At 44.7% G+C, this 25,913-nt stretch overlaps 2 protein-coding genes and 1 long non-coding RNA gene across 3 annotated transcripts in view; 1 reads left to right on the forward strand and 2 right to left on the reverse strand.

The window, feature by feature from the left end:
- The first annotated feature begins 720 nt into the window (after positions 1-720).
- On the forward strand, positions 721-5,244 carry LOC138667439 (uncharacterized). The gene is made up of 4 exons (XR_011318760.1): positions 721-770; positions 4,034-4,170; positions 4,244-4,394; positions 4,480-5,244. It is a non-coding gene; the product is annotated as an uncharacterized lncRNA (long non-coding RNA).
- Positions 5,245-5,645: 401 nt separating this feature from the next.
- On the reverse strand, positions 5,646-9,580 carry LOC138667440 (uncharacterized). The gene is made up of 3 exons (XM_069755645.1): positions 7,805-9,580; positions 7,581-7,727; positions 5,646-6,606 (listed from the first exon to the last, which is right to left on the reverse strand). Exons 1-3 carry the CDS (start codon positions 7,843-7,845, stop codon positions 6,060-6,062), a joined length of 735 nt encoding a protein of 244 aa, XP_069611746.1. The 5' UTR covers positions 7,846-9,580; the 3' UTR covers positions 5,646-6,059.
- Positions 9,581-22,500: 12,920 nt separating this feature from the next.
- Positions 22,501-25,913, reverse strand: part of LOC138663988 (oocyte zinc finger protein XlCOF8.4-like) — a 68,596-nt gene continuing 65,183 nt past the window's right edge. Inside the window, exon 7 of the mRNA XM_069750384.1 lies at positions 22,501-23,359. Coding sequence (XP_069606485.1) covers positions 22,614-23,359 — 746 coding nt within the window. The 3' untranslated portion in view covers positions 22,501-22,613. The remainder of the gene's footprint in view (positions 23,360-25,913) is intronic.

Consider the following 25,913-nt stretch of genomic DNA (forward strand, 5'->3'; position numbering starts at 1 on the left):
CAGGAAGGGGAGGGGTATTTAACCTCTTTGTGTTCCTGTCCTATTAGGGCGGGGAAGACAACCTCCGAATTGGCTGTCGTGGAAGGTGACTGGAGAAAGTTGATTTTTACCACCTAAATGTTGCTAACTTCTGAACAGTCCGCTGTAGTCAGCAGACTTTAAGGCCACTATTTGGTCATGAAATGCCATGGCAAACATCAGGACCACACAATCATGATCTCAGATTGCCAATGGGGATAAAGAGGAAGCACCCACATTCTGTTAACCATTTATATGATAAGGTCACTACTGACAGCAGCATCTATAAGGTTAAACAGATTATGTATGGTGCCAGCACTGATCATGACTAAGGGTATGTGCACACGATGCAGATTTAGTGCCGTTCTGCAGCGTTTTTCTCTGCAGCAGAAACGCTGCAGAATTGCACTGTGAGTTACAATACAATGAAAATCAATTTGAAAAAAAAAAAAGCTGTGCACATGGTGCAGAAAAATCCACACAGAAACGCTGCAGATTTCAAAGAAGTGCATGTCACTTCTTTTGTGCGTTTCTGCAGCGTTTCTGCACCCATTGACTCCCATTTTGTGGGTCAAATCTGCATAAAAATTGCAGATGTAAAAACCATCTGCAGATTTTATGCGGATTTGGGTGTCAAAACCGCAGCAGAAGGAAGTGACGTCAGTGATGTGGAGGAAGTGTGTGGGCGGAGTGTAGAGAAAATGGAGTCGTACTGTCGGATGGGGATCGATGTGAAGCGTATGGTGGAAATGGTATGTAGTGTCTGTGTGTGTCTGTGTGTGTGTCTGTCAGTAGTGACTCATTGTAGTCATTCGTCGGGTGGGACTACTTCTCCCATCGAAATGTGATGATGGGAGAGTTGTCCCATCTTCAGGCGACTGACTACAATGGGTTAAAAACACAAACACACATAAAACATACATTACATACAACATATAACATGTAGTATATACTCACCACATACTTCCCCGAAGGCCACCATCCGCAATCATCCTTGTCCCAAAATAAAAAAAATAAAAATATTTTCCGTGGTAATCCATAATATAGGTTGTCCCACGACGTCCTCCGGTGATACACTGCAGGAGTTAATCGCTCATGTAGTGTATCGGAGCTGCCCGGTCACTTTCTGGAGTTAAATGAACTCCGTGAGCTCACTTTACGGCAATTGAACTGCCGTGAAATTTTCTCACGCAGCAGTGTCGTAAAGCGAGAGTCCCTCGCTTTTGCTCCTGTCAGTGTGTTTTGGCAGCCATGGAGAGCAGTCACATCTCCTGGTGTGGCTGTTCTCCATGGCAGATCGTCGTGGGACAATCGATATTAATGGACTAAGTCGGAAAAGACCACAGATCATCAAGGGATTTGTAAGTATGGTAAAATTTTGAATATTAAAATACTTTTTACTCTGTCTTTTTTTGTGTTCAGTAATTTGGGATTAATACTGGATAGGCGTCTTATAGACGCCTCTCCATTATTAACTGGGGTTAACTTCACCTTACAATGTCAAGGTGACGTTAACCCCTTAGTACCCCAGATTTGGCGCATCTTAGTGATGTGCCATTTCTGGGGCGGCTGCGGGCTGGTATTTGTAGCCGGGGGGGGGGGGCAATATCCATGGCCCCTCTCTAGGCTATGAATATCAGCCCGCAGCTGTCCGCGTAGCCTTTTCTGGCTATAAAATATAGGGGGACCCCACGTTTTTTTTTTCTGGGGTCCCCCTATTTTAATAGCAAGTAAAGGCTACGCAGACAGCTGCGGGCTGATATTCATGGCAGGCTACAAATATTGTCCCCCGGCCGTCAGCTTTCCCCCTCTGGCGCAGAAAATTGTGTGGGGGCCCACGCAGTTTTTTTTTTTTTTTTTTTTAATTAAACGCTCATTAAGGCCTCTTTCACACTTGCGTCGGTACGGGTCCGTCGCTATGTGTCGGTCCAACGTACCGACGTACGTTGTGAAATTTGTGCACGACGTGGGCAGCGGATGCAGTTTTTCAACGCATCCGCTGCCCATTCTGAAGTCCGGGGAGGAGGGGGCAGAGTTTCGGCAGCGCAAGCGCGGTAGAAAATGGCGGACACGACGGTCAAAAAAACGTTCACTTGAACGTTTTTTCGTGCCAATGGTCCGCAAAAACACGACGGATCCGTTGCACGACGGACGCGACATGTGGCCATCCGTCACTAATACAAGTTTATGGGTAAAAAACGAATCCTGCGAGCACATTTGCAGGATCCGTTTTTTTTCACCAGATCCGTTTTTTCCTGCCGGATCCGTTTTTTCCGCCGGATCCGTTTTTTTCCACCGGATCGGTTTTTTTGGTTGATTCCTGGGGGTTTCCATGCTACATCTTTGGGTTAATATCTGCCCTACGCTCTCTCTATGGGTCTACACATGTATTTATAATATATATATATATATATATAATCACATATAATCACATATATATATGTGATTATATGTGATTATATATATATCTACCTACTATATAATTGTCTAAGGGTCACTTCCGTCTGTCTGTCCTTCTGTCATGGTTATTCATTCGCTGATTGGTCTCGGCAGCTGCCTGTCATGGCTGCCGCGACCAATCAGCAACGGGCACAGTCCGATTAGTCCCTCCCCTACTCCCCTGCACTCACTGCCCGGCGCCCGCTCCATAATCCCCTCCACTCACCGCTCACACAGGGTTAATGGCAGCGGTAACGGCCCACGGTGTAACGCACTCCGTTACAGCTGCTATTAACCCTGTGTGTCCCCAACTATTTATTATTGATGCTGCCTATGCAGCATCAATAGTAAAAATATGTCATGTTCAAAATAATAAAAAAAACAAAAAACCTGCTATACTCACCCTCCGCCGCCTTTTCCGCTCCTCGCGACGCTCCCGGGACCGGTCCATTGCAAGCAGCAGCTTCCGGGCCCAGGGCTGGTGTGCGACAAGGACCTGCCGTGACATCATGTGACCATGACGTCATCACAGGTCCTGCTCATACTAGCCCTGGGACCGGAAGCTGCAGCTTGCAGTGGAGCGGTCCTGGGAGCGTTGCGAGGAGCGGGAAAGGCAGCGGATGGTAAGTATAGCAGGACTTCAACGGGCCTTCGGAAGGTGAGTATATGTTTATTTATTTTTTTTAAGTCTCTATACTACGTGGCTCTGTGCTGTATACTCCGTCGCTGTGCAATATACTACGTGCCTGGGCAATATACTACGTGCCTGGGCAATATACTACGTCGCTGGGCAATATACTACGTGGCTGGGAAATATACTATGTGACTGGGCAATATACTACGTCACTGGCCAATACACTACGTGGCTGGGCAATATACTACGTGGCTGGGCAATATACTACGTGGCTCTGCTATATACTATGTGGCTGGGCAATATACATCATTGGGCAATATACTACGTCGCTGGGCAATATACTACGTGACTGGGCAATATACTACGTGGCTGGGCAATATACTACGTGGCTGGGCAATATACTACGTGACTGGGCAATATACTACGTGACTGGGCAATATACTACGTCGCTGGCCAATATACTACGTGGCTGGGCAATATACTACGTGACTGGCCAATATACTACGTGACTGGCCAATATACTACGTGACTGGGCAATATACTACGTGGCTGGCCAATATACTACGTGGCTGACCAATATACTACGTGGCTGACCAATATACTACGTGGCTGGCCAATATACTACGTGGCTGGGCAATATACTACGTGGCTGGGCAATATACTACGTGGCTGGGCAATATACTACGTGGGCTGCGCAATATACTACGTGGACATGCATATTCTAGAATACCCGATGCATTAGAATCGGGCCACCATCTAGTATATATATATATATATATATATATATATATATATATATATATATATATATATATATATATATATATAATCACATATCGGTGTGTCTACAATTTCTAAAATTTTTTTTTAGATTATTCCTTTTTTTAATGTCTAACTATTACATCTGAGGAAGGTTTTAAATTACATTTTGTTATCCAAAAGGGACATGCCCGCCATATGGGACCCGGCCGATGAGGCATACAAAGATAAATATGCACGTGAAAATTGCTGCACGAAGATTTTACGTGACCTCTATCCGCATTATGACGGCTACAACTGTACTCTGCAGTTGCAAATTAGTATTATTTTTACACCTTGCATAAAAATTTTTCTTCAAGGGAATGTAATGATCATATTATTTTATTGTTTTAGGTAAAGAGGTCAAACAGCGGTGGCGCTCAGTGCGAGACCGCTTCCAAAAAATTCTGACCAGCCGGTCCAAAAGCGGGTTTTCCCCGGTCAAAGGGAGCTTTAGCTTGTATGAGGAGCTAAGTTTCTTGCTCACCAGCAGGACTTTGAGGAGGTGATTTGTTAAAACTAAAGTGAATGCAGTAATGATGAATATAATTTATTGTATCAAACTTAAAAATTCCTTTTTTTTTTCACAGCACTGAAGGGAACATTCCAGCTCCTGACCCCGTAGAGGACTCAACATAAGAAACATCAGAGTCAGCAGATGACGCATCTGCTTTGGGCTCAACAGACTCTATCCCTGTAGTCACAGGCACTTCGGGAATATGTTCCAGTTCAACATTTTCGGCTGACCAAAGTGATGTGCCAAGAACTCAAGGAACCTCTGTCGTTCCGGTGCCAATAACCGTCCCACCCCCCAAAAAAAAATTAAACCAAAAAAAAAGAAGATAAAACCACAAAAAGGGTCAATGAGACCATTGATCTTCTGAACAAATCGGCCAAAGAGGATTATATTGATATTTTTGGGTCTACTATAGCCAACAAGGCATGGTTATTGGCACCGGAAAGACTGAGCAAATTTATGAGCTCTGTCCATGCCCTTTTGGATGCGTTCGAGGAACCTGCACCAATTGCCCCCCTAGCGGACATTGTAACAGGTATCACACGGAGTGTGAGACCTCCACCACTACCACCACCAACACCGCCACAGCAGCAGCATTACCAACGGTATCACCGGCCTACCAGCCAGTACTACTCTGATACCAACTCCGACCACTTTGTATTTGGCCCAGAGTATACTATGTTACCATAATGTTGTTCCATTATATTCTGTCACACTATTTTTTTTTTAATACCCATACCAGACAAGTTTTTTCTGAAAATCAACTCGTGCTATAATTATGATTTAGTTAAAAAATAATTAATAAAAGAAGGAAGTTTAACAAAGCAATGACTACTTTTTTCATACCTTTTTTTCATGATTTATATATAAATAAGGATTTTCACCATACCATAGCGTATTTTTAAAACTGTATTTACTAAACTCCCTAAAATTTGCCTTTTCTTTATTCTACAATAGCATTTCTTTGACCTATAGAATATACAACAAAAAAAATATCTTTCTAGGCCTACAACTAATGACTGGGCCCTGATGAAGCCACTATGGTAGCAATCCGTTCACGGGACCACACACACACAACAATTGGCCCTCGGTATTACATTATCTCTTTTTCCCATCACTCATAATTAGACTAAAATGAAAAAAAAATAAATTATAATTCGAAATAAAGCAAAAAATAGTAATATTATTAAGTTTTTTTAATAATTGAAAAGAAAATACAATTTTTTTCCATAAAAAGTGTAAAATGTTTCTTTGTCTTCAATTTAATTTTCAGTGTTTGGGTTAGTTTTCGTCCATCCTCTGCTGGTCCGGCTGCACATCACCGACACAGGAGTATTGCTACTGCATGGCACCTTCTGGACTCAAAGTAGTCAGTGAAGGTTTCTCTCACACACACACACCGGAGCTGGATGGTCTTCCCAGACCCACGTTGACCACTGGATTAAATACAGGCTGCTGGTGCTCCACATCTATGCCAATGTTGTAGTCACGAGCATAGTTGTGGAGCACACAGCAAGCCTTAATCACAGTGTCAACGGTGTCAGTATCTAGCTGCATGGGTGTGTGAAAGATCCTCCACTGACTACTCATGATCCCAAAGGTGCATTCCACATATCTTCGTGCACGACTCAGCCGATAATTAAAAATCCTCTGTCAGGCATCCAGTCCCCTTCGTGGGTATGGGCGCAGCAGGTTAGTCGTTAAAGCAAAGGCCTCATCCGATACCATTACAAAGGGTACTGGATGTGTGGAACCCGGCAAAGGTGTTGGGGCTGGGAGCGTTCCGCCATCTTGAAGAATTTGCATCCCAATCTGTGAAGTTCGCAACACCCAAGAATCCCCAGTACTACCATAGGCACCAACATCAATGGCAACAAAATTGTAATGGGCATCAGCCACCGCCATCAGGACCACTGAAAAATACTTCTTATAATTAAAGAAGCGTGATCCTGATCGTGGTGGCTGCTGAACTCTTACATGTTTACCATCAACTGCACCTATGCAGTTTGGGAAATTGTCCACAGACTGAAAGCCTGCTGCAACCTGCAGCCAAGTCTCCTCGGTTGGGGAAGGCATCACGATGGGCTGCAGCTTCTGCCAGATGACGGTACATGTGCACCTCACAATTTTAGAGATGGTAGATTTACCAACTCTAAATTGGAGGTGCAGGGATGTATAGCTCTCTCCTGTGGCCAGACATCTGAAAGGAAAAGAAAAGATTATTAGTAATGTCACCCTCTTGTTAAAGGAAACCTGTCAGCAGTTATGGCCGCTATGTCACCGCCTTTCTGTTTTTTCAAGAACATCTTCCAATGCTACGTCCCCAGTCACACTTCCCCAGTAAATGTAACAATGCAGTAGATAGGTCGGTTTTCAACATGTTCTATAGCGGCAAAAACTACTGACAGGTTTGTTTCACATGTCACAATACTAACGGTAAGGACTAATTGACTAGTGATATCTGTGTACAGGTGTGTAAATGTGTCAGACATTAGTAACACATGGATGGCCACCATGGAAGAAGAAAAGCGCTGGTCACCAGCAGCAGGTGATAAAGAGTTCGTATGCTGAGCCGGGGAGAATAACGTGATCCTCTTCATCACCTTCTGCTGATGAACAGCACTTTTCTTTCGTAGTGGCCAGCCATGTGTGCATGTGTTTGTGTACCATGTACCCAGAAAATGTAAAAAAAACGTACACCCAAACATTGGACTGGGATCACACATACGCGAGATATGGCCGATTCTCACATGTGAAATCACTCCTCTTGCGTCTGGACTCCAGAGCGGAGCGTGCACCTGCATAGCAACACATGGAGCTGCACGCTCCACTCATGAGTGCCGGCACCAGAGGTGGGATGTCACCGGCGAGACTCGGACGTATATCGCGTATGTGTGATCCCGGCCTTCAAAGGGAACTTGTCCCCACCAAAATCGAGGGTGAGGTAAGCCCACCAGCATCAGGGGCTTACCTACAGCATTCAAGAATGCTGTAGATAAGCCCCTGATGCCGGTGGCCTTAGCTCAGTGTCGATTTTGGGGGGATAGGTTCCCTTTAAATGGTCATCTGTCAGTGTCTCCAGGACATGGCAAAACTTTCACCACACGTACCGGAGACATTGACGTGTCAAAGAGGACTTATGACAGACAAAACAAAAAATTCAAAAATACTTACCGCAAGGTGATGAACAGCCTTTCCTCAGCAGAGATGGACTTCCGCATCACAGTGTCCATGTATGTAAGTTCAGCTCGGAGTAAAGACAGAAGTCTATCAAATGCTGGTATGGTGAGCCGACAGAACAACACAAATTTATCTGGGTATCTGGAAAAAAGGAGTAAAAAGCTCCGGTCAGACATGGATACATTTACAGGAAGTCATTTCACATAAGAAAAACTTACCTCCTCAAATCTTGATATAGAACACGAAAATGTCCCTTCATAGTTCTTTCTTCCACTATTGGGTGTATTCACATTTTTCTTCTTCTTCTGGTCTGCGACTGTAGGAAAAATATGCGTTACTGCACAACACAGTCAAAAAAGAGACATGTAATATTATTGTACACATGGTGTAGCTTAGGCTTCTTTCACACTTTGTGAGCTTTCACATTTCCACCAGACTGCTGGGTGAGGAAATAGCGTGAGAGCGATATTTCCTGCTAGGCATGCGCAGTCTGAAACAGTGGATGCAACGGACAGAAAATAGTTCCCTTGAACATTTTTCAAAGAAAACGGTCCGCCAAAACCCGACGCATCCAGTGCACGACGGACGCAACATGTGGCCATACATCCCGATCTATTGGCAATACAAGTCTATGGTAAGGAAACGCATCCTGCGGGCACAATTGCAGGATGCATTTTGTTCCCAAAAGGACGCATTGTGAGGGAAAAAAAAGGAAATGTGCAAGTAGCCAAGGCTTCTTTCACACATCCGTCAGTACGTAGCTGTTGCTAAGCGTCAGCGCAACATACCGACGCATGTTGTGCAAAATCTGTGCAACGTGGGCAGCAGACGCAGTGTTTCAACACGTCCGCAGCCCATAGTGAAGTCCGAGGGAGGAGGGGCTGTAGTTCCGGTAGCGCCTGCGCACTTTATTGCAGAACCCGACGTACGAAAAACATTTTTTCGCTACGACGGCCTACCAAATACAAACACATCCAGTGCACGATGTGTGGAATGTGTGTCCATACGTAGCAATGCGTCGGTAATACAAGTCTATGGTGAAAAAACGCATCCTGCGGGCAACTTTGCAGGATGAATTTTTTCCACAGAACGAGGCATTGCAACGCTTGCCAAAAGCTTGAAATGTGAAAGTAGCCTTACCTGCAATCTTTGCTGATTCAGATACTCCAGTAAAACCCCAAGCATCTGGAGGCGTTGTGGCCTTCGTATCCGGACAGAAGTTTCAACATGCTGTTCTGTATGCGGTGGGCTACGTACTTCCTTGTTTTGTTCATTACCAGCACTCATGGTGAGGCCTGTCACAAAGTCGTTATGGCTTTCCAAAATGGAGATTAAGAAGAGGTTGGACTAGGAAATGACATCACGGACATATATATATTTTTTTTACTTTATTATTTAGCTTTAAAAAACGCTGACAAATCTGCATGAAAAAAACGCATAAAAAACGCACAAAAAAAGCACTAAAAAACTGCACCAAAACTGCACTGAAAAAAACGCACTAAAAACGCATTAAAAATGCACAAAAAACGCATGAATTGCCAGCTGCGTTTTCTGCCAGAAGATACAGATTCTGCCAAATCTGCATCGTGTGCACACAGCCTTAGACCGGTTTCACATTTGCGGTTGTGTCCGCAGCGTTTCTTCCGCAAATATCCGCATGCATTGGGTATTCCTATATTTAACATTAGGGACGCATGCGTCTGCGATAGTTCGCTTTTTGCCGTGTTTGACGACGCAAGCGTTGTTTCGTCGTCTGCGGTCTGGCGCGGAAATGCTACATGCAGTAATTTCTAGAGGCGTCAATTTGCCACCAGGAAACGTATGCGGTCGATTGCGTAAGGAATGCGCCAAAAAAACGCATTGCTGTCTATATGAACACATGCATTCAAAAGCATATGCGTTTGCTTTCGTTCGTGAACGCATGCGTTGCACCAGAGAAAAACATGTCTAGACACTGATAAGCCACCCCCCACATACAAGGTGATAAAGGGAGGGAGTGGACATTTGCAGGTCACTACTCAGCAGACAGCCAAGCAGAGCAGACAGACCACAGCAACTTGGAGCAAACAAGCCTTTGAATAATGTGAGTATATCCTAGCCAATGCCTTTATTTTCTATCTCTACATGTCCTAATTTCTGCCATTTCTTTCTTTCTGCATGCATCAGAATGTCTTCTTCTTCTGAGGAGCAACGTCCTGGGCCTTCTGAAGCCAAACATGTCAGCGAAGTGAGAACTCACCTCCTAAGATTGGTAAGCTAAGCAGCAGTGACCTTGGCCTTGCTCATACAACTGTGTGTGATGAGAGAAACTCTCTGGAGGCTCAAGGCTTTGGGTGACCGAATGGTTATTTCCCTTAGCCACATGAATACACGTATCCAGGAGGTCACCAAAAGCCTTGACCAAGTAAAAGCACATCATTTCTTTAACCAAATTGAGCAGGGCATGTCGGAACACCTTACTCCTGATCTCCAGCTTAGTGTCATGCAGGCCTGCAATGCTGCTTATGTGCAGGCTATGCAGCAGAGTCAGTACTTTCAGCAGTGTCAGCATATCCACCTGTGCCCTCACTGTCACGATTAACGTCAATGCCGACCTCTGCTGCATACCACTGCACGGCCACCTCTATTCCTAGCACTGCCGGACACCAGTACAGCACCACCACCATGCTGAGTGCTGTAGGACAGCCCACCGCCACCACCATGACAACCGCTGCTCCTGCTTGGACCTCCTCCACTGACACCATGATGCAGCAGCAGGAACCTGGCATGGCCTTCCGTACCACCACCACTACCACGATGCAGCAGGACCCTGGCATGGCCTTCCGTTCCGCCACCACTACGATGCAGCAGCAGGACCCTGGCATGACCTTCCAACCGCCAACTGCAACCATGCAGCTGCAGCAGCAGCGGGACAAAGAGACTGACAGTTCGGCCACTATGACAAGGCTGCAAGAAAACAGCCCGCCGAGGCTCCCCAGACCGCAGCGCCGATCCCAAAAAGGGAAAAAAAAGTGGACTATCTCTATTCCTCCCCCCTCACCTCCCAATGTGTCTGTAATGTCAGGTTTGTCTCACCCTTCCAGTGTGTCTCAGCCCTCTCATGCGTCGAGCCCCATCCCCGATCTACCAGACTCCAGTAATTTAATTACCCCTTCTCCTGCCACCCCTGCGTCATCCACAGTGAGTCAAGCTTCACAGCTACATACCCTCCGTCTCCATCACTCTACCCCAAGCAGGCGCAATTCTTTTTTTTTTTATAGTTGTTAAAAAAATAAATGTTTTTTGCCCCCAAAAAGGATTTGTTAATTGTGTATTTCGCCGCCGGCAACACACACCGTGCGCCAAATAAAAAACTGCGCCGCACACTTTATTTTTTGGCCACATCATAGCTCCAGTAGTTAGCAGGTACAAGACTTTGTGTGTCTTTAGTATAGAGCTATGAGGTGGACCAAAAAATTTATATCTTGTATTTTCTCCTTAATCTCTTCATTCTGCTTAGTCTGTGACTAGTGTTGCAGACTGAAGAGAAAATGGTGGCAATACAATGCAAAACTATACTCTACAGGTCAGGTGTCCAAAAACTCATTACGGAGCTGGGTGTCCTGTCACCGTATGGCTCCTTGGACACGAGAAAGCAAATCCCGGAACGAGTCTTGCGACATCCTTGTATATTCTGGATAAGTTGGAAACTTGGGCTGAAAGGTGGCAGATGAGGTTTAACAATGATAAATGTAAGGTTATACACATGGGAAGAAGGAATCAATATCACCATTACACACTGAACGGGAAACCACTGGGTAAATCTGACAGGGAGAAGGACTTGGGGATCCTAGTTAATGATAAACTTACCTGGAGCAGCCAGTGCCAGGCAGCAGCTGCCAAGGCAAACAGGATCATGGGGTGCATTAAAAGAGGTCTGGATACACATGATGAGAGCATTATACTGCCTCTGTACAAATCCCTAGTTAGACCGCACATGGAGTACCGTGTCCGGTTTTGGGCACCGGTGCTCAGGAAGGATATAATGGAACTAGAGAGAGTACAAAGGAGGGCAACAAAATTAATATAGGGGATGGGAGAACTACAAGACCCAGATAGATTAGCGAAATTAGGATTATTAAGTCTAGAAAAAAGACAACTGAGAGGCGATCTAATAACCATGTATAAGTATATAAGGGGACAATACAAATATCTCGCTGAGGATCTGTTTATACCAAGGAAGGTGACGGGCACAAGGAGGCATTCTTTGGAGGATAGAAGGTTTTTCCACCAACATAGAAGAGGATTCTTTACTGTTAGGGCGGTGAGAATCTGGAATTGCTTGCCTGAGGAGGTGGTGATGGCGAACTCAGTCGAGGGGTTCAAGAGAGTCCTGGATGTCTTCCTGGAGCAGAACAATATTGTATCATACAATTATTAGGTTCTGTAGAAGGACGTAGATCTGGGGATTTATTATGATGGAATATAGGCTGAACTGGATAGACAAATGGCTTTTTTCGGCCTTACTAACTATGCTATTCTGGGAATTTGTCCGGCTTGGTATAATAATAATAATCTTTATTTTTATATAGCGCTAACATATTCCGCAGCGCTTTACAGTTTGCACACATTATCATCACTGTCCCCGTTGGGGCTCACAATCTAAATTCCCTATCAGTATGTCTTTGGAATGTGGGAGGAAACCGGAGTACCCGGAGGAAACCCACGCAAACACGGAGAGAACATACAAACTCTTTGCAGATGTTGTCCTGGGTGTGATTAGAGGTTGTCCACTACTTTCAATTAACCCCCCAATGTATCCCCCCGGGGACCCTAATGAATTGTGCAAATACCTTAATTGCCTTTTTCGCCTGTGAGCGGCGCTATTCCGGCGGCTGAGTCCGGGTCATGTGACCCACAGGCTGCAGCCGCCGCTTATTTCCGCCGATGTCACGTCAATTTCCAGACTCTGGAAATTGACGTGACGTCAGCAGCAGGCGTGACCCAGCCTCCACAGTCAGCAGTCACTCATCAAGAGTGACTGGGCTGTGGGCGGGGCTGCCTGCGGGGCTGTGCTGGGGGCGGGCGGGGCTAGGCAGGGATGATTGTGCGGACGCCGGGGGTCTGCGTGCCGGCTCCGGTATGTGAGTGCTGGCGCCGGTATGTGCGGGCGGTGCTGGGGTCTGCGGTGGGTCTGCTGCGGGGGTTGGTCATTGGTGTGTGTGTCTCTGTGTGCAGGCATCGTCCGATGGGACTACGAGTCCCATCGGACAATGCCTGCTACAGTGACAGTGATTGACACATTAGCCAATGATGGGACAGTAGTATTCCCATCATCCGGCTAATGTGTTAAATGTAAAAAAAAAAACAAAAAAAACCACACACACATACATACAACACACACCATGTGACATGTAACATCATGTAACATGTGACATGCAACATGTGACAACATGCCACATATCACAACATGCGACGACATGCACCATGCGACGACATGCACCATGCGACGACATGCACCATGCGACATGACATGTGACATGCAACATATGACAATAGAAACAAGAAAGAAAACAGACTATTTGTTTACGGCATTATCACCGCCATATATGAGCATACTTATCCTGACATATGATCACATTATTACATATGAGAAAATTATTATAATTATTTGCCATTTGGTATGCTGGGTTTGGCTCACTTTATTTTCTCTATCTGAGTATATGCAATATTATGTTCCTGTATTTTTTCTGTGATCTGATAGAATATCCTGTGGACAAGAGACATTGTATGTATATATATATATATATATATATATATATATATATATATATATATATATATTTTGCATTTATGTAGTAACATTCTTTCTATATGTTAGGCCTATCTATGCCACATATGTTTAGGGGTGACGGTATATGGTCCTGTATCCAGACCTTTTTAATTGGTTTTCTCTTGTACATGTACTGTTTTGAGGTGTAATTAAAATTAAAATTGTTTGATATGTTTATATAATTTATGGGTGTGCATACCGTTATTGGCCTAGTCTGTTTTCTTTCTTGTTTCTATTGTTCATTCACTGGCCAGGTTTTGCACCCTTTCCTTTTTTGATTAGTGCAGGGGTGCACCACTTACATATACTACTATGCAACATATGACATGCACCATGCGACGACATGCAACATATGACATGCGATGACATTCACCATGCGAAATGCACCATGTGACATGCACCATATGACATGTGACATGCAACATGCGATGACACGCAACATGCAGCATGTGACATGCGATAGCATGCGACAGGCAACATGCGGCAACATGCGACGACATGCACCATGTGACGACATGCACCATGCTACGACATGCACCATGCGACATATGACATGCGACATGCAACATATGACATGCGACATGCAATGACATGCAACATGCGACGACATGCAACATATGACATGCGACATGCAATGACATTCACCATGCGACATGCACTATATGACAACATGCAACATGCGATGACATGCACCATGTGACATGCACCATGCGACGACATGCAACATATGACATGCAACATGCAATGATATGCAACATGCAGCATGTGACATGCGATAGCATGCGACAGGCAACATGCGTCAACATGCGACGACATGCGACATGTGACAACATGCACCATGTGACGACATGCACCATGCGACATGCACCATGCGACGACATGCAACATGCAGCATGCGACATGTGATAGCATGCGACAGGCAACATGCGGCAACATGCGCCAAGTGACAACATGCAACGACATGCACCATGCGACGACATGCGATGACATGTGACATGTGCCAACATGCTACGACATGCACCATGCGATTACATGCAACATGCGACACGCAACATGCGATGACATGCAATGTGACATGCACCATGCGACGACATGCAACATGTGATGACATGCAACATGCGATGACATGCGACATGCGGCGACATGCAACATGCGATGACATGCAACATACAATGACATGCAGCATGCAACATGTGCGACAACATGCAACATGTGATGACATGCAGCATGCGACATGCGATGACATGCAACATATGACATGCGACATGCACCATGCGACATGCAACATACAGTACATACATACAACATACATACAGTACATACAACATAGAGTAAATACTCACCATCACTTGTCACTTTGTTCCCTGAAGCCAGTGTCATCTGTAAAAAAGATTAAAATAACAAACAAACACTATACTCCCGGATCCGCAGAAATCCAATTAAAACGAGTGTCCCTCGAGGATCTCCCGTGGAGAGCAGGAGCATCAGCTAATGCGACCGCTCTCCAGGAATACAATGATGGAAGGTATCCTTCCACAATGTATTCCTCACAATGTATTCCTACGCCCCTGTTAGAAAATGGTCCCTAGTCTCACTTTTGGCATTGTTGTGTGAGAAAGTTCCAACGCAGCTTTTTGCCATAAAGTGAGACCAGTGAACTATGGTAACCTCTCAGTGATGCACTGCAGGAGCCATTGTCTCCTGTCAGTGTGTCACTGAGGGTTCTATAGAGCAGTGACATCACCCGATGTCACTGTTCTATAGGGGAGATCGTCGTGGGACACTCGTTATTAATTGGACTGCATCGGATAGGTAGTATATGGTTTATTATTTTATGTTTTTTGCAGGCCCTGAAGTATGGTAAGTATGGTTAAATGAAGAATATTAAAATACTTTTTATCTGGCTGTGTCTTTTTTTTTTTTTTTAACTCTTTCACTACTATAGGATTAATAATGGATAGGCGTCTTATTGACGCCTCTCCATTATTAACCCGGCTTAATGTCACCTTACAATAGCAAGGTGACATTAACCCCTTATTACCCCATATCCCACCTCTACAGGGGAGTGGGAAGAGAGGGGCTAAGTGCCGGAATTGGCGCATTTTACAGATGCGCCATTTCTGGGGCGGCTGCGGACTGGTATTTGTAGCCGGGGGGGGGGGGGGGGTCAATATCCATGGCCCCTCTCTAGGCTATGAATATCAGCCCACAGCTGTCTGCGTAGCCTTTCTGGCTATAAAATATAGGGGGACCCCATGTCGTTTTTTTGGGGGGGGTCCCCCTATTTTAAAAGCCAGTAAAGGCTACACAGACAGCTGCGGGCTGATATTCATAGCAGGCTACAAATATTGGCCCCGGCTGTCGGCTTTTCCCCTCTGGAGAGAAAATTGTGCGGGAGCCCATGCCATTTTTTTTTTTTTTAACTGAAACATAGTGTTCATTAACCCCTTTCTGCCAGCTGACGGAATAGTACGTCAGCTGGCAGTATCCCCCGCTGTGATGTGGGCTTCGGCGGTGAGCCCACTTCAAAGGCGCAACATGTCAGCTGTTTTCAATACAACAAAAAAATTTACATGATCGCTAAACGGCGTAGCAACGGATCCGTCGTGTTTTGGCGGACTCAACGCACAAAAAAGTTCAATGTAACTTTTTTTGTGGGACGTGTCCGCCACTTCCGACCACGCATGCGTGGCCGGAACTCCGCCCCCTCCTCCCCGCTCATCACAATGGGCAGCGGATGCGTTGTAAAACTGCATCCGCTGCCCACGTTGTGCTAAATTTACAGCCTGCAGTGATCCTGAAGTTACTGAACCGCCGCTACCTGCCCTACCCTCTCCTAGTGTTTCATCACCCATCCCCTGCAGACTGTGAGCCCTCGAGGGCAGTTTCCTCCCTCCTTATGTACCCGTGTGCCTTGTTATTTGCTCATGTTTAATGTATTTGTCTATATTTGCCCCGTATTCACATGTAAAGCGCCATGGAATAAATGGCGCTATAAAAATGTATAATAATAATAATAACTTCCGTCGGGTCAATGGTTTGCGACGGCCCCGTACCGACGGAAGTGTGAAAGTAGCCTTACATCCGAATTAGCTGCATATTTGTAGTTCCATCGGATGATGCCTGCACACACACCCCAAAAGACCTCCCGCACACACCCGAACAGCCCGCAGACCCCGCCCGCACACACACAGTCACCGCCCACACACTTCCCTCCTCCTGAACTGCAGCGTTTCTCGGACCCACATCCGCAGCAAACCTGCAGATCTTTTTTACATTGGTTGTGCACAACACTGCGGATTTTATGCAACAAAAAACCTTGCAGATCTGCAATTAAATTCGCAACGTGTGCACACAGCCTTAGCATTTATTGAACCTAGCAAAAAAGCCAAGCAAATAACAAGTGTGGGATTGCACTTTTTTTGCAATTTCATCGCACTTTGAATTTTTTTCACATTTTCTGTTACATGACATGGTAAAACCAATGATGTCGTTCAAAAGTAGAACTTGTCCCGCAAAAGATAAGCCCTCACATGGCCATATTGACGGAAACATTATGGCTCTGGAAAGAAGGGGAGCGATAAACGAAAAAAGCTCCAGGGGTGAAGGGGTTTAGAAACATGGATATGGACATATCTATGGAAATAGACACAGATATATCTCTGTATCTATCTATCTATCTATCTATCCCATATCTATCTATCTACCGGTGTGTAATGGATTGTGGGTTGGACAAATGTAAAAGACGAGGTTGGACAGAAATGACATCACAAATGTTTTTTTTGAAGATAGTGGAGGGAGAGGAGGGAGGGGTTTGGGTGCGTTTTGGGGTGGGTGTGGTAGGTTCGGGCTTAGTGGTCAGTGCAATGCATCATGGAACTTGTAGTATTAGAGCACAATAACTCAGGAGAAAGGAAGTTGTCGATTAACCCCATAAGAGCTGGATCCAGCACTGAAAATGTGCTGCTACAGCATGATAAAAGGTAATATTGCTGAAATAAACACAGTGGATGTTTTCAGCAGCACTTAATAGCAAGATTCATGGAAAAAAAAAAAAAAAATTTTTATAGTAGACAAATTCTTTAAAGGGACTCTGTCACCTGAATTTGGAGGGAACAATCTTCAGCCATAGGGGCGGGGTTTTCGGGTGTTTGATTCACCCTTTCCTTACCCGCTGGCTGCATGCTGGCAAGATTGCCTTGTGCAGGCATGTACTACGGAGGACAGAGAATGAACTTCAATCCAATATTGCAGCCAGCATGCAGCCAGCGGGTAAGGAAAGGGTGAATCAAACACCCAAAAACCCCGCCCCTATGGCTGAAGATTGTTCCCTCCAAATTCAGGTGACAGAGTCCCTTTAACCCCTCTCTGACCTTGGACGTACTATCCCGTCGAGGTGACCTGGACCTATCTGACCCTCGACGGTATGGTACGTCATAGCGATCGGCCGCGCTCACGGGGGGAGCACGGCCGGGTGTCAGCTGCCTATCGCAGCTGACATCCGGCGCTATGTGCCAGGAGCAGTCACGGACCGCCCCCGGCACATTAACCCCCGGCACACCGCGATCAAACATGATCGCGGTGTGCCGGCGGTATAGGGAAGCATCGCGCAGGGAGGGGGCTCCCTGCGGGCTTCCCTGAGACCCCCGCAGCAACGCGATGTGATTGCGTTGCTGCGAGGGTCTCTTACCTCCTCCTTCTCCTAGCAGGCCTGGATCCTAGATGGCCGCGGCATCCGGGTCCTGCAGGGAGGGAGGTGGCTTCACAGCGCCTGCTCAGAGCAGGCACTGTGAAGCCTGGAGCTGTGCATGTCAGATCGCTGATCTGACACACTGCACAGCAAGGTGTCAGATCAGCGATCTTACACTATAACATGATGCCCCCCCCCCCCCGGGGCAATGTTATAGTGTAAAAAAAAAAATATTCCAATGTGTAAAAAAAATTTAAAAAAATTCCCCAAAAATCCCCCCCCCCCAAAAAAAAATATTGTTCCTATAAATACATTTCTTTATCTAAATAAAAAAAACAATAAAAGTACACATATTTAGTATCGCCGCGTCCATAACGACCCCACCTATAAAACTGTATCACTAGTTAACCCCTTCAGTGAACACCGTTAAAAAAAAAAAAAGAGGCAAAAAACAACGCTTTATTCTCATACCGCCAAACAAAAAGTGGAATAACACGATCAAAAAGAGATATATATAACCATGGTACCGCTGAAAACGTCATCTTGTCCCGCAAAAAACGAGCCGCCATACAGCATCATCAGCAAAAAAATAAAAAAGTTATAGTCCTCAGAATATAGCGATGCAAAAATAATTATTTTTTTCTATAGTTTTTATCGTATAAACGCGCCAAAACATAAAAAAATTATATAAATGAGGTATCGCTGTAATCGTACTGACCCGAACAATAAAACTGTGTTATCAATTTTACCAAACGCGGAACGGTATAAACGCCTCCCCCAAAAGAAATTCATGAATCGCTGGTTTTTGGTCATTCTGCCTCACAAAAATCGGAATAAAAAGTGATCAAAAAAAATGTCACGTGCCCGAAAGTGTTACCAATAAAAACGTTAACTCGTCCCGCAAAAAACAAGACCTCACATGACTCTGTGGACTCAAATATGGAAAAATTATAGCTCTCAAAATGTGGTAACGTAAAAAATATTTTTTGCAATAAAATGCGTCTTTCAGTGTATGACGGCTGCCAATCATAAAAATCCGCTAAATAACCCGCTATAAAAGTAAATCAAACCCCCCCTTCATCACCCCCTTAGTTAGGGAAAAATAAAAAAAAATTATTTATTTCCATTTTCCCATTAGGGTTAGGGCTAGGGCTAGGGCTAAGGCTACAGTTAGGCTATGTGCACACGATGCGGATTTTGCTGCGGATCCACAGCGTTTCCGCAGCTGCGGATCCGCAGCAGTTTCCGCTGCGTTTACAGTTCAGTGTATAAAAAAAACGCTGTGCACATGCTGCGGAAAAAAACGCGTGGAAACGCAGCGGTTTACAATCCGCAGCATGTCACTTCTTTTGTGCGTATTTACAACTGCCCTTATGGAAAACCGCAGTTGTAAATCCGCAGTGGAAACCGCAGGAAGACCGCGGTAAATCCGTGATAAATCCGCAGCGGTTTTCCACTGCGGATTTATCAAATCTGCTGGAATCCGCTGCGGAAAAATCCGCAGTTGACCCAGACTACGTGTGCACATAGCCTTAGGGTTGGGGCTAAAGTTAGGGTTAGGGTTGGGGCTAAAGTTAGGGTTTGGATTACATTTACGGTTGGGAGTAGGGTTAGGGGTGTGTCTGGGTTAGGGGTGTGGTTGGGGTTATCGTTGGGATTAGGGTTAGGGGTGTGTTTGGATTAGGGTTTCAGTTATAATTGGTGGGTTTCCACTGTTTAGGCAACATGGCGTCCGATCTCAATTCCAGCCAATTCTGCGTTGAAAAAGTAAAACAGTGCTCCTTCCCTTCCGAGCTCTCCCGTGTGCCCAAACAGGGGTTTACCATATGGGGTATCAGCGTACTCAGGACAAATTGGACAACAACTTTTGGGGTCCAATTTCTCCTGTTACCATTGGGAAAATCCAAACTGGGGGCTAAAATATATTTTTTGTGGGAAAAAAAAGATTTTTGATTTTCTCGGCTCTGCGTTATAAACTATAGTGAAACACTTGGGGGTTCAAAGTTCTCACAACACATCTAGATAAGTTCCTTCGGGGGTCTAGTTTCCAATATGGGGTCACTTGTGGGGGGTTTCTACTGTTTAGGTATATTAGGGGCTTTGCATACGCAATGTGACACCTGCAGACCAATCCATCTAAGTCTGCATTCCAAATGGCGCTCCTTCCCTTCCGAGCCCTCCCATGCACCCAAACGGTGGTTCCCCCCACATATGGGGTATCAGCGTACTCAGGACAAATTGGACAACAACTTTCGGGGTCCAATTTCTCCTGTTACCCTCGGGAAAATACAAAACTGGAGGCTAAAAAATAATTTTTGTGGGAAAAATTTTTTGTTTTATTTTTACGGCTCTGCATTATAAACTTCTGTGAAGCACTTGGTGGGTCAAAGTGCTCACCACACCTCTAGATAAGTTCCTTAGGGGGTCTACTTTCCAAAATGGTGTCACTTGTGGGGGGTTTCAATGTTTAGGCACATCAGTGGCTCTCCAAACGCAACATGGCGTCCCATCTCAATTCCTGTCAATTTTGTATTGAAAAGTCAAATTGCCCGCCTTCGCTTCCGAGCACTGTCATACGCCCAAACAGTGGTTTACCCCCACATATGGGGTATCGGGCGTACTCAGGACAAATTGTACAACAACTTTTGGGGTCCATTTTCTCCTGTTACCCTTGGTAAAATAAATCAAATTGGAGCTGCAGTAAATTTTTTGTGAAAAAAAGTTAAATGTTCATTTTTATTTAAACATTCCAAAAATTCCTGTGAAACACCTGAAGGGTTAATGAACTTCTTGAATGTGGTTTTGAGCACCTTGAGGGGTGCAGTTTTTAGAATGGTGTCACACTTGGGTATTTTCTATCATATAGACCCCTCAAAATGACTTCAAATGAGATGTGGTCCCTAAAAAAAAAAAATGGTGTTGTAAAAATGAGAAAATGCTGGTCAACTTTTAACCCTTATAACTCCCTAACAAAAAAAAATTTTGGTTCCAAAATTGTCCTGATGTAAAGTAGACATGTGGGAAATGTTACTTATTAACTATTTTGTGTGACATATCTCTGATTTAACTGCATAAAAATTCAAAGTTGGAAAATTGCAAATTTTTCAAAATTTTCGCCAAATTTCTGTTTTTTTCACAAATAAACGCAGATAATATCAAAGAAATTTTACCACTATCATGAAGTACAATATGTCATGAGAAAACAATGTCAGAATCACCAGGATCCGTTGAAGCGTTCCAGAGTTATAACCTCATAAAGGGACAGTGGTCTGAATTGTAAAAATTGGCCTGGCCATTGATGTGCAAACCACCCTTGGGGGTAAAGGGGTTAAGCTCGCCATACAGCGTGTGATAGGCCCCACGTCTCTCACGTAATTCAATAATGGGGTGTCTGCAAAAACGCCTACGCCGTCTCCTCCATCTTTCGCGATTTCTGTCTTGCTCCCAAGCAAACGCACAGGCAAGAAACAGCTTGATGCTTAAATCCAGGTTGAAATAAAAGCTCTCCATGCGAAGATCCTTCATGACACAGGAAACAGTAGCACACTGTTAAGATTTCAGCAGTCCTATGGTCTATATATAGAGATCCCATAATACACGCCCTCTGTAGTCACATTGGCGGTGTCTGGTTATCTAGATTTTTCTCCTGTAAAATTTGTCACCATGCGCACCAAAAACGCAAATGCAGAAAAAACCGCATGGAAAAACGTGAAACACGGCTTTTTTTAACCGCATGCGTTACTGCATGCGTCTAAAAAAACGCCGCATTTGTACGCGTTTATATGCGTTTTTTCCAGCACTTGCGGATGCGGATTAAACGCTGCGGATTCTAACGCAAATGTGAAACTAGCCTAATGCAGCAAGTTGTCCGCTATATTGTACAGCCGACAGCTGCTGGATTGTCACCTGTATGGGGAGGCTATTCTCTTATATCTCAGCAGGTCAGTAAAAAGACGTATTGGCGGTCATTAAGGGGTTAAAAGGGGACGAACAGGGGACACAAAAAAACCCAGACATTTGAATGGGGCCTTTCAAAGTGGTTAGAGTTTGGGCATCAAAATGTCATGTGTGCTACTGCAGGTGCACACAAAGTTTATGAGTCAAGTATGGTACTGTTCGTGTAATCACACTTATTGGACTGTAATAACAGATGTTCTTTCTAAGGTGATTTGATTTCCAGACTCTGAGGTATGCATGTAAAGAATAAAAAAAAGAAAGATAGCCCAACATTTTTCTAACAAACAGTTATTAATGATTGCCAAACAGAAGTTTGAAATGTAGTTATATCTACTAATGTTGTAAATTGTAGAGACCTGGCTGATATATAGCTGTGTTTTCTGGGTGCTATTTAGATTTTGGAAATGAGATGTTTATTGGTAACTGCAAATAATTTTTAATAATTATTTAGGGACTTACATTTCGCTCAATTTCTAATGTATGACACGTAACATTACTTGACTATAATTGCTGTATGCTTTATTACTTTACTTGTCAATAACACAAATGTGTATCAAAATGAGAATGGTTACTTCCCTATATGAATTTTCAGATGATTAGTAAGATGAGTTCTCGCGGGAAAACATTTGCCACATTCTAAACATGAAAACGGTTTCTCCCCTGTGTGCCTCCTCTCATGCATTTCAAGATCTGATTTCTGAGCAAAACATCTCCCACATTTAAGGCATGGATACGGCTTCACTCCGGTGTGAACCCTCAGGTGTCTATTAAGATGTGTTTTCTGGCTGAAAGATCTCTCACATTCTGAACATGAATATGGCTTCTCCCCTGTGTGAATTCTCTGATGATTAACAAGATCACATTTCTGTTTAAAACGTTTCCCACATTCAGAACATGAATATGGCTTCTCCCATCTGTGAATTCTCTGGTGTAAAACAACACTTGATTGATCTGCAAAACGTTTCCCACATTCGGAACATGGGAATGTATTTAACACTGTGTGAATTTTCTCATTTCTAACATGACTTTCCTTTGGAACACATGTCATTTGAAAAAATGAATATGTAGTCTCTCCCGTTTGAATTCTTTGATGATCAACATTCTTACTTTCATTTTTAATTTGATTAACAGTCTGTAGTGAATTAGGAACATAGACCAGTTGGACAGGGTAACATAATTTATACACGTTGTGAGTGGCTGCGGGTGTAGATGGGAGAATGACTCGCTGTTTATTTGTATTTTGTGTGATACCACGGTGATCGGCTTTAAAATCTGTAGATATCCCATATTTTTTCAAGCTTCTTATATGATCACCTAGCAAAAAATAAAAGTGAGATTAAGTCATACAAGTTGCAAAGCATGTAGCACAATTCAATAATTAACAGATTAAGTCTTACCACAGGTTGGCCCCTATTGACCACTCTGAGAATGGAAGGTTTAACCAGCCAAATTCCTCTTTTTCCTGACATCTTCTGTCAGGATAAAACTGGGACACCTTCATTCACACTATAGCAATACCATGTCCAACTTAAAATAGTGGGTTTCAATTACATTAATGTGTACAACAACCTTACAACTTTTGTGGTAAAACAGATCATCATCTCACCGTAAAGCCAAGTTCACACAACTGTACCAAAAAAAAAAACATCTGATTTTCAACCATAAGTACATTATGAGAGTAATACAAAGGACTGGAACATGACTTATTCCTTCCAAAGACTGTAGAAAGAACCACGAAATATTCCGTATGGATGGAGGAAAGGCGATTCCGGCAGTTAAATGTGAAAAACGTCTTCACATTTAGAGCAGTAAGACAGCGGAATGCCAACCACAAGAGACAATAATGGCAAATACTATAAGACGGGGTGGGGAACCTTTTTACAGCCGAGGACCATTTGTAAATCACAGGGGAGCATATAGCTGGAGAGCACAGAAATCACAGGGAGGCACAAAGATCAAAGGAGGGCACATAGCTAGGGGGCACAGAGATCAAGGAGGAGCACATAGCTGGAGGGGACAGAGATAACAGGGGGCACAGATCAGATGGGAGCACAAATATTGCAGAGGGGTACATAGCAGGGGGGCACAAAGATCATAGGGGGCAATAGGTGGAGGGCACAGAAATCACAAGGGGAACAGAGATCATAGGGGGCACATAGATGGGGGCACAGAAATCACAGAGGGGCATATAGCTGCGGTGGGCAGAGAGATCACAGGGGGAACATAGCTGGGGGCACAGGGATCACAGGAGGGGCACAGAGATGACATGGGAGCACATAGCTGGGAGGCACAGAGACCACAGGGGGGTTAGAGTTGGGGGAGCAAAGAGATCGCATTGGTGCACATAGCAGGGGCCACAGAGATCACAGGGGCACATAGCTGCAGGGCACAGGGATAACAGGAGGGGCACAGAGATGACATGCGGCCACATAGCTGGGAGGCACAGAGATCACAGGGGGCTTATAGTTGGGGGAGCAAAGGATCATATTGGGGCACAGAGATCACAGGGGCACAAATGGGGGCAGAGGGATCACTGAAGGGGCACAGAGATGACATGGAGAACTGAGCTGGGAGGCACAGAGATCACAGGGGGCGTATAGTTGGGGGAGCAAAGAGATCATATTAGGGAACATAGAGGGGGCACAGATCACAGGGGGCACATCACTGAGGGGCACAGGGATCACATAGTTGGGAGGCACAGAGATTACAGGGGGCTTATAGTTAGGGGAGCAAAGAGATCATATTGTGACACATAGATCATAGTGGGCACATAGCTGAGAGACATCACCTGCGGACACAGAGCTGCCAGCACAGAGATCGCTCTGGACTCTTTGGCAGGCAGCAGCTCCTCTTCCTGGAAGACGGGAGAGTGTTGTGAATTCAGCTTTTGGGCTCCCTCCGGTGGTTGTAGAGGGTAATGCAGTTGTGCCTGGACTGCAGGAGTGGACAGGTGTATCTACTAATTGCAAAACTGACTGGGGTATATAGCTTTGCAGGATCCTTTAGTCAGTGCCAGTTGTCCATTGTTCTGGAAGGATTCACTTCCCTGCTGGTCCCTCCAGTTTGCTGTGCTTTTCTACAAAGATAAGTCCTGCTTGGTTTTTTCTGTCCACCTGCAGTGGACTTTATAGTTCTGTGCACTATTCATGTTTTTGTTTTGTCCAGCTTAGTCTGTGAAGGATTTTTTGCAGCCTAGATATTTCTCTGGAGATGCCGATATACCCCCCATGTCTTTAGTCAGATGTGGTGATCCGTATTTTCTGCGGTGGATATTTTCTAGTGTTTTTGTACTGACCGCATAGTACTCTGTTCTTTTCTTTCTTTTTAGCTAGTATGGCCTCCTATGCTAAAATCTGATTTCATATCTGCGTATGTGATTTCCCTCTCCTCTCACAGTCAATATTTGTGGGGGGCTGTCTATCCTTTGGGGATTTTCTCTGAGGCAAGATAGGTTTCCTGTTTCTGCCTTTAGGGGTAGTTAGATCTTAGGCTGTGCCGAGGGGTCTAGGGAGTGTTAGGTACCCCCCACGGCTACTTCTAGTTGCGCTGCTAGTTCAGGGTTTGCGGTCAGTACAGGGACCACCTTCTCCAGAGTCCGTCTCATGCTGCTCCTAGGCCACCAGATCATAACAGTACAACTGGCCAACAATGAGTTAATTGCATCTCAGAAGGGCGGAAAGCTTTTGAGCCATTTTTTTTTCCTTAGCCTGTTTGGTATTTTCCTCCCTCTTTACCTCTGGGTGGCTACGGAGTCTAGTATTAACATGAATGTTCAGAAGTTAGTTTTTCGGGTGGATCAGCTTGCTGCTAGGGGACAGGGTATTTCAGATTTCAATGTTCAAACTCCTGCCTTAGAACCTAAGATTCC

The sequence above is a fragment of the Ranitomeya imitator genome, chromosome 2 (genome assembly GCF_032444005.1).
Source record: "Ranitomeya imitator isolate aRanImi1 chromosome 2, aRanImi1.pri, whole genome shotgun sequence".
Classification (NCBI taxonomy): Eukaryota; Metazoa; Chordata; class Amphibia; order Anura; family Dendrobatidae; genus Ranitomeya; species Ranitomeya imitator.

Coding starts and splice junctions, on each gene's coding strand:
- LOC138667440 (XM_069755645.1), bottom strand. CDS start 7,845: ATGAAGGGACATTTTCGTGTTCTATATCAAGATTTGAGGAG. Junction 7,728..7,804: donor CTATATCAAGATTTGAGGAG/GTAAGTTTTTCT, acceptor CCTTTTTTCCAG/ATACCCAGATAAATTTGTGT. Junction 6,607..7,580: donor AGGCTGTTCATCACCTTGCG/GTAAGTATTTTT, acceptor TTTTCCTTTCAG/ATGTCTGGCCACAGGAGAGA.